At 31.7% G+C, this 9,758-nt stretch overlaps 2 protein-coding genes across 3 annotated transcripts; one reads left to right on the forward strand and one right to left on the reverse strand.

Moving 5' to 3' along the window:
• The first annotated feature begins 359 nt into the window (after nucleotides 1–359).
• On the forward strand, nucleotides 360–2,794 carry LOC112789246 (scarecrow-like protein 3). Of its 2 annotated transcripts, none has more exons than XM_025831058.3 (2): nucleotides 360–857; nucleotides 1,113–2,794. In XM_025831058.3, exon 2 carries the CDS (start codon nucleotides 1,122–1,124, stop codon nucleotides 2,511–2,513), a length of 1,392 nt encoding a protein of 463 aa, XP_025686843.1. In that variant the 5' UTR covers nucleotides 360–857; nucleotides 1,113–1,121; the 3' UTR covers nucleotides 2,514–2,794. The 2 variants fall into 2 exon arrangements, with proteins under 2 accessions (XP_025686843.1, XP_025686842.1); XM_025831057.3 differs by having other exon boundaries at nucleotides 363–660.
• A 1,898-nt stretch (nucleotides 2,795–4,692) lies between these two features.
• LOC140183704 (uncharacterized) lies at nucleotides 4,693–7,810 on the reverse strand. The gene is made up of 2 exons (XM_072232303.1): nucleotides 7,441–7,810; nucleotides 4,693–4,907 (listed from the first exon to the last, which is right to left on the reverse strand). The coding sequence occupies exons 1-2, from the start codon at nucleotides 7,754–7,756 to the stop codon at nucleotides 4,882–4,884; spliced, it is 342 nt and encodes a 113-aa protein (XP_072088404.1). The 5' UTR covers nucleotides 7,757–7,810; the 3' UTR covers nucleotides 4,693–4,881.
• Nucleotides 7,811–9,758: the final 1,948 nt, after the last annotated feature.

The following is a 9,758-nucleotide window of genomic DNA, read 5'->3' on the forward strand; positions in this document are numbered from 1 at the left end:
TAATAATTATCATTTATATCATGTGTATATAAAAAATAAATCACTAAATTAGTTATCAATATAAAATATATATTAAAATATAAAATATATATTTAAAATAAATTAATAATATATATTTATATACAAATATATAATGATTGATTTTTTCTATATAACATAATATGTTATTTTTGAATAATCATTAAAATAACAAATATAATTGAACAATTGTAAAATTGACTAATTGGCTGCAAAAATACTCCATCAACATATCAAAATTAAACCATCACCTCCTAACAAATTTCATACTCCACTAAAGTGGTGTTTAGGACATAATCAAAACAGTAAAAGATAAAAAGGTGGTGGCTTCACGCTTGTCTGACAACGTTGTTGTAATCACGAAGAAGAATAACTAACCTTCAAGCCACCGGCTTAACGCCAAAAATTCCTAATTTTGAAATTTACCCCATCCCCTATGGATAGGACAATCCATAAGAACAAGTAACAACACAACGACCCTTCTGGTTGGTGTTTTTAGAGAGTTCGAAGGGGCAAGTTTTGTTTTTTTGCGGAGTTTCGTCTCTACTGTTTCTCAATTTCAAAACCCACAAAGGATAAGCGTTTCGTTTGATTGTTACTTTGGCTTCTTCTGTTTTGCTGACACCACTAACATGGTTTTTGGTGAGGGTTCTTCGTCTTCTTCTCGCAACTGCTTCCGCGTTTTCCGAATTCTCTCTTATATATTTTGTGCTGAATTGGGTACGGAGAAAACGATTTACTCATCTGTTTCTGAGCTAAGAAGACTTCACTTTTAAGCTTCTGATCAAGATTCTGAATTTGGGGTTCTCTGGCAGGTTCTTAAGAATAAGAATCATAAGGTTTTATGTTTTTTTCTCTTTGTTGCTTTGTTCTTGTCTCATCCTATTTTTCTCATGCGAGATGCACTAGTTGTGATTTTAATGTGTGTTTTTGTGTCATAATAATCATAATGCATTTGTTAGGTCTTTGAAGCTCGTCCTATTTATTATTCAAACCTAAAGTTTGATTATTTTTTAATCAAGTTTTTATTCATTACCATTTCATTATCTCCAAATTCTTTATATTGTTGTTACTGGTATGTTCTTTGCTACAAGGTATTTACTATGCAAGAAGAAGGTTCATCTTCTGTAACTTCGTTGTCCCTGCAATCCGCTTCAACGATGTCACTTTCACCTAGCTTGGGATCTCCACACCCCATGCTCAGGGAACTGAGATCTGAGGAAAGGGGTTTGTGCTTAATCCATTTGCTTCTCACTTGTGGAAATCATGTAGCTGCTGGGAATGTTGAAACTGCAAATGTTTTACTTGGGCAAAGTTCCATGCTTGCCTCTACAGAGGGCGATACTATGCAACGGATAGCGGCCTATTTTACTGAAGCACTTGCTGATCGGATGCTTAAGGCATGGCCCGGGCTCCATAGGGCCCTCAACTCAACTAGAATAATCATGGTTTCTGAAGAAGTTCTCACTCGAAAGCTTTTTTATGAAATTTTTCCTTTTATGAAGATAGCATTTGTTCTGACAAATCAAGCTATCATTGAGGCGATGCAAGGCGAAAAAATGATTCATATAATTGATCTTAATGCTGTTGAATCTGCGCAGTGGCTTGCACTCTTCCAAATTCTGAGTGCACGTCCTGAAGGTCCACCTCATTTGAGAATCACTGGTGTTCATCATAAGAAAGAGATTCTAGACCAAATAGCTTATAGACTGGTTGAAGAAGCAGAGAAGTTGGATATTCCATTCCAGTTTAACCCTGTAGTCAGCAAATTAGAGAGCCTAGATTTTGAAAAACTTCGTGTGAAAACTGGAGAGGCACTCGCTATAATTTCCATGCTCCAATTGCATTCACTTTTGGCTTGCGACGACGAAGGGAGAAGAAATCCTCATTTAGCTGGAACCTCAAATGCAATTCCCCGGCAAAGAAGGCAGCCTATGTTCCAAAGCTCATCGAGTGAGAAAGATACGGCCAATGAATATGCGCCTAGTCCTGACTCATCCTCATCGTTAACTACTTCAAATTCAAAGCATATGGAGAGCTTTCTTAATGCATTATGCGGATTATCACCAAAGGTTATGGTTGTAACTGAACAGGACTCCAATCACAATGGTTTGACTCTTATGGAGAGGCTACTAGAAGCTCTATACTCTTATGCTGCACTATTTGATTGCTTGGAGTGCAGGCTGCCAAGGACATCATTGGAGAGATTAAGGGTTGAGAAGATGCTTTTCGGTGAGGAAATCAAGAACATTGTCGCGTGCGAGGGATTTGAACGAAGGGAAAGGCACGAGAAGCTGGATAAGTGGATCCAGAGATTTTATTTGGCTGGATTTGGTAACATGCCCTTAAGCTATTTTGGTATGCTGCAAGCAAAGAGGTTCTTGCAGAGCTATAGATGTGACGGATACAAAATGAGAGAGGAAAATGGTTGTGTATTAATTTGTTGGCAAGATAGGCCCTTGTTTTCAGTATCAGCTTGGAGATCTCGAAAGTAATACAGAATCCAGGAAAAGGGAAAAAATAAGGAAGAAGTATCGATAGTATAGTCTTTGTCAGTTGTATTCATGTGAAGTTGATTAGTCAAATCTGTTAAATCATTTAATGGTTTTTGAATATCAACTTCACATGAAAACAATTAACTGCATGCGAGTTATATCTTTAGTTTTTTTTTTTTTACTTTTCTTTTGCCTTTTTAGTTTATATTAAAGTGTTTTCTCTATATGATAATGAGTGATGACTATTAAAGGATGAAATAAAGTTCTGTTCTGTAGTTTCATTGTTTGGTGGTGCTTCTCATTTTGATTTTTGAAAATCTCTTGCAAAATCTAAAACGTAAGTTGAGCATGGACTTGTTTTAATTATTTCCTTGTTTAATGCAAGTTGGTTTTTCAAATTCTCAAATATTTTACCTGTTAGATCTCTTTTCAGCAAATATAGCAAGTTGACTTCTTAGTGGACTTGGATCAAATCATGAATAATTATTGCCTCAAATTGGATGCATTGTACTTTGTTTTGTGCTCCACACATATTTGGTGGTTCATTACTTCCATTATATGCACTTTTTTTTAGCTTTTTGCTGTTTTTATCATATTGAGTTATTGACTATCTCAAAAATGGTTAAATGTCATGTTTCCATTATAATATCAATATGACTTCAATGCTCACCATTGGTGTGTATTGAGGAAACCAAGTCACACCATAATTTCTATCATCATTTGGAGATAGAAAGAAATTTATTTTGGTTGGAACAATTAAAGTTTTTTTTGTTTTGTTTTTTTCTCCATTGTACTACAAGCATCTCTCAATTGGAAACAATCTTGATGGAGTATTTGGGATTTTATTAGTATGATTCTTTAAAGTTTTAATAACAGTTTTTTCCTTACTTGGAGATTGAATCAAGAACGCTAGTTTAAAGGAAGGAGCATTTGCTAAGGTTTTCCATCGAAATGTTATTTGCCGATTTCATTCGTAATAAAATTAATTATATATATTTTGTTTTAATGAAAAATTGATAACGAATTGTGTACTCGCATGTTTCTATGTTTTCGGATTTACAACAATAATTATCAGAAAAACAAAATAATATAAAGAACAATAAGAGAAAAACAAATGACAATAGTAGAAAATTATATTATAATTATCAGTAAATTAAAAAGATATATTTAAATTTTATAAAGGAAACAAATAATTTAAAACTTTCAAGAATACAAACGTAACACTTATACCTAGTTGAATTGTATTATAGATCGGATCAATGCTTTGAACTTTGAATTAAACGAAATACATCCAACCACTTTATGCTCTTAGCTGGCTAAACCCAAACTAAAAAAAAATATTACCAGAAAATTATTATTAGAATTTTTACATAAAAACAACCGTTTGAGAATCATTAAATAATTTAATATATTTGACTAATTAAACTACTCAACATATTTTATTCACATCTTAATTACTTAAAAATATCTTTATATAAATAATCACTTTATAAAAAATAGTTGAACCTATTTGTTCCGAAAATTACCTGAAATTAGGTTATTTTGAACCTGAACATGAGGTCTAAATTTCTTTTGTGGTAGCATCCGACGTCTACTGATATTGAGGTGCCGTCACCCAAGTTCTTCGTGAAGAGGTAAAAGGTGATACCTGTAAGGGACTTCAATACTTAACTTAGTAAGTGTTTAAGTAGGTTTTTAGTAAATTAGGTTCAAAATATATCTGAAGGTGTCAAAGTATTCATAATTGTAGAAGTAGAATCGATAATCACCTTTTAGAATAGTTCCATTTTTGATAGTAGATAACAGTTCTTTTTTGTTAAAAAAATTATTAAAATTTTCTTTTTAAATGAATAGGAAAGATAATAGAAATTAATTACTAATTCAGACAAATAAAGCTTATATAATATGGTCGCATCCGACCTCTATGAAGTCGAATAGGTATGATCCAATCAATATCTATTTAATTGAGTTTTATTTATTTTGGACCTGATTTAAGTAGCCAGCCAGAATATACACACTATCTTTTCGTATACTTTTAAGACTAAACCATGTCATTCTGTCGTCAACATCTTTCCTAGTAGAAAATCTTCATTTGAACATAGCATAAGGATGAAAAAAGACACCAAATAATATTAATGTATCATGAACTTGCATGTATCAATTTATACCAAGATAAATATCATGTTTTACGTATGCTTTTATTCAAACATTGTTACTGTTCTTCGCCAACATAGAAGAACACTTTTTGCTAATTAATTAATAAGAAGATCATTATTATTGCCAATTTACAACCAGAAGATACTTTATTGTTTATTATCCACATGGCAGTTCAAGCTAAGTGATAGGCTCTTCATATCTTCATGACCTTTTAGTAGTTCGGTGGTATCTTAATGGCTGAAACAATAATGATATCGAAAGTATTAGTACATATATAAAAATTAAACTCATAATCTAATAAATCTTTGTCTTAGTAGTCTGAAATAAAAGAACAGAGAAAATTTCTCTGTTTTAAAATAAAATTAGTTATTTCTATATGTCTTGCAACAAAAAAATTGAATAATTATCCTTTGGCATAGATAAAGATATACATAAAAATAAAATAAAAAATAAAGACACAAATTTTATATATATATATATATATATAAATATATATATATATGTTGGGAATAAGACACAATTCCCCCTTGAGAAAACACCTTTGACAGAGAAATAAAATAGACACAATCACAACACAAGAATTTAACGTGGAAACTCCAATTACCGGAGAAAAAACCACGGCCGTTGTCAAATGACAACCAGAGAATATCACTATGTGAAAATTGTTACAACACATAGACTTCTTTCTCTCACCGGCACCCCAGTACACCCACACTCTTTCAAAGCAAATATCTAACTACACCTCACAACACTCTCTAATCAAAGAGTACAGAGGAAAAGAAAAATCAGATACAAGCTTAAAGTGTTTCTGACTGGTGCAAAAACAAATGGAGAACTTAGCCTCATATTTATAGCCTAGGCCACCCACTCCATTTGCTATCCTAAGCAATGTGGGACTAATTCAACCAAATCCTAACAATCTCCACCTTGATTGAAATAGTCACACATCTTCAGCTTCCATTGTCAACACCGACAATTCTTTGCTGCCATTGTCTATACCGACAATCATAGTTCAGAGAACTATCATACTCCACCATGAAAGTATACTCACTTGGAATTAGACCACTCCAAGAATTTCGCCTTGGTACAGATCGAAACCTTGCTGAAAATTCATGGTGCAACTTCCAAATTGGCTTTTCCTGGAAGTTCTTCAGCCATCGACCTAACTCCGCCACACACCTTGCATCTCAACGCCAACCAATGCCCGTGTGCAATTGTGGACCTGATTGCCACAACTCATCCTTATCCATGGCAGTGCGGTAATACCATGAGGATACTTCTTGTCTTCTAGAGAACATCATCTTCTCTCATAGAGAGAGCAACCAGAGATCTTCTCCTTCAACGCCTTGTGCAAACCTGATTGTATCAACACATCATTGACTTGTACTTGCCACAAGCCAAAATTGATTCTTCCATCAAATTTCTCTATTTCAAGCTTCACAGCACTTGAATATCCTGACATTGTTGCAACCGTATACTGGAATATTATAACTCAACTGTAGACCGTGCACTAGGAAGGGTCCCCAGGAAAGAGAGGTGGGTCACAATGGACACACTTAAATACCAAGTCTTTCCTTAGCCAGAACCTTTTCCAAATTGCACTCTCACAGAGTCACACTGCCTTCCAGCAACAACAACAGCAACCAAAGATCAACCTCAAGCCACAGGACAAAATTCTTTTCTGATGTGGAAGGTCAGACTAGGCTGCAACCACAGAGCATACTAAGAATAAATCCCACCGAACCGAAACTCTGATACCACTTGTTGGGAATAAGACACAATTCCCCCTTGAGAAAACACCTTTGACAGAGAAATAAAATAGACACAATCACAACACAAGAATTTAACGTGGAAACTCCAATTACCGGAGAAAAAACCACGGCCGTTGTCAAATGACAACCAGAGAATATCACTATGTGAAAATTGTTACAACACATAGACTTCTTTCTCTCACCGGCACCCCAGTACACCCACACTCTTTCAAAGCAAATATCTAACTACACCTCACAACACTCTCTAATCAAAGAGTACAGAGGAAAAGAAAAATCAGATACAAGCTTAAAGTGTTTCTGACTGGTGCAAAAACAAATGGAGAACTTAGCCTCATATTTATAGCCTAGGCCACCCACTCCATTTGCTATCCTAAGCAATGTGGGACTAATTCAACCAAATCCTAACAATATATATATAGATAAATAATAATATTGTTGAACAATATAAATAATGAGGTTAAAAAAGTAAATTAATTCCACATTTAATTAGTGGAATGAGTAATTAATATCTAATAATAATAATAATCAAATTTAAGGTCTGTTGTTTATGTTGTTCATGAAAGTTATTGGTTATTTAACATAACCCATATTTATATTTTCTATGTTAAGATATGTAGTTACTTAACATATCCTAATTAGTTTTTCATGTTACTATATATTATGAAAAATTTCAAGTATTTTAGAAAGAGTTTAATTTTGATGTACTGACGGTACAAAAAGTTTACACAATAGTTTGATTACATTTGTGTTTTTGGATGACCATTCAAGTGATCAATGTAAAAAGTAGTTATTTTTATTGATATGTCATTATATAATTGGATGCACATGTAAAACTATTTTACATTAACAATGTATCAAAATTAAATTCTTAAAAATATTAGTATTCCAATAATTTTAACTGTTAAGGTGAATTATATATATTTTATAATTAAAGATAACGGCTAAAAATACTAAAGCACCAATATTATTAGAATACCCCAAATTTATTCTATATTTACCTCCACATTGCATTCCAGGTGTTAATTTCATTCCACAATAGTGTGCAACAAAGAGAGCCTTAGGAACACTAATAAGGTTGACAACATCTTTGGTAACAAAATTACATGCACATGGAACATCAAGCTTTAACAACTCAGAACAACACTCTGCTGATGGTGGAACCTTTGGCCCTGATTTCTGCACATATTGTCCACATTCTGATATAAGTGCTGGAACACTCCCTCCACATTGACCTGAAACCTTTTCTGTGTTATATATTATGGAACATGCAACCACTACGGTTGCTAAGCTCAACAACGTGCTAATATTTCTCATGTTTTTATATATAAATGTGTGTGTGTTTTGATATGTTGTATGTATTTGAAAGAAAAAAATTGTAGCTTTAATTTGCTATAAAATGCAAGGTTTGGTGTGGTTTATATAGAGAATGGGAAGGGGGAAGGAAGAGATTTCTTTGCATAAATTGTATCTGTTGTTGCAATGTTTTGTTTTTGTCCACTTATGCATAATTATTAACCATGGACAATTACAATTTACTCTGTCTTTACTTATTCAGATGTACTATGTAACACAATTTAGAACTTATCTGTTATATTGTAAAGACATATTTTAAGAGAATAACAACAGAAATTTTTTTAACATAAAAATTAAATTTGGATATTAATTAATAAATAAAATTATATTTTTTTATTTTAACAAACATAAATTATATTTAAAATTTTTATCTTAAATACCTTTAAAAGTATATTTATTTTTTGAAAATATAAATACCAGTACATAACTTTTTTTATTTATTAAACACAAAATAAAGAATTTATACTTTTTAAAAATACAACACAAACACCTTTTTAAAAATTTTTACCAAATCAAATTTATATGTAACGGTCGTTTCTATGTACGGCAGGACAACAAGAACATTCAAAGTTACAAAGATTGGACAGAAGTAGAATCAAGTCTCATCTGAAAAAATTATGATGACGTGTTCAGTTGGCATTTTTTATTATGATGTAAAGTAGTATTTGCAAGTGCATTAACATTGCTTTGCACTTTGAATTAAACGGCGTATAGTTTACCCGCTAATTATGCTTTTAGGCGGCTAAAACCAAACATAACAAACACCCATCCATCTTTTTTTTGTTAAAAAAAAAACATAACTAGAAAAATATAATATGAAGATTTTTGTGGTAATAATTGGATGATAAAGAATGGTAGTGACAACAAAATTTACTAACCCAGTAACCCTCGTGTATTTTCCTTTATTTTTAGATAAAAAAAACGTATTCATTTTAATTTTCCAGTCGTTTAAAACAATGAAAAAGACAAGGAGATGTAAATATATTTTTATCTATACCCAAAAACATATACTCAGATAATTTTTTTAGTCCATTTTAAAGTTTCAACAATAAATAAAAAATGATAGTCTACATCGTTTATGGTTAGAATAAATTTTAAACAGTAAAAAAAATAGAAATCAAAATGGTACATTTATTACAAGGAAGATTCTACTATACTGAAAGCTGTTTTTTAGGTGCGAAAGACACATATGCATATGCAGACTGTAGAAATAACGCGTGGTGAGTAAAGAAATATGGAAAAGCTGAGTCTTTGCATATTTTTATCCATACCCAAAAACATATACTCAGATAATCTTTTTAGTCCATTTTAAAGTTTCAACAATAAATAAAAAATGATAGTCTACATCGTTTATGGTTAGAATAAATTTTAAACAATAAAAAAAAATAGAAATCAATATGGTACATTTATTACAAGGAAGATTCTACTATACTAAAGGCTGTTTTTTAGGTGCGAAAGACACATATGCATATGCAGACTTTAGGAATAACACGTGGTGAGTAAAGAAATATGGAGAAGCTGAGTCTTTACTTTATAGTAGATTATGGGTTTTACAGAGTTAATTGTTCACACACTTGTTTATGACTATAATGTTGGATTAATTTTTGTAGTAACTAAAGTGTGTAGTGTTTTTGTAACTACTGTTAAAATTTATTGTAAAAACTGTGATGGGTTATTTTAAAAAAGAGTAACTCAGAGTTAGAGGATTAATATGTTTAGACTTAGCCAAAAAATCTTAGTCTTATTAAAATGTTATTTGTAGTACATAATTTAAGAGTGGGTTGTAAGACAAAAAAAATAAAGACTGAATTGGATTGACCAAAATAAAGAAAAAGAAATTATGCTTATCATGTTAGAAAATTTGTTGTTTTTATGAGAAGCCTTAAATAAAAATGTTATTTAAAAAATCTACAAAAATGTGTAATTTAATAATTAAAATTGTGACCGTATTTATTGGCAGGAT

This window comes from Arachis hypogaea, chromosome 3, assembly GCF_003086295.3.
Source record: "Arachis hypogaea cultivar Tifrunner chromosome 3, arahy.Tifrunner.gnm2.J5K5, whole genome shotgun sequence".
NCBI lineage: Eukaryota > Viridiplantae > Streptophyta > Magnoliopsida > Fabales > Fabaceae > Arachis > Arachis hypogaea.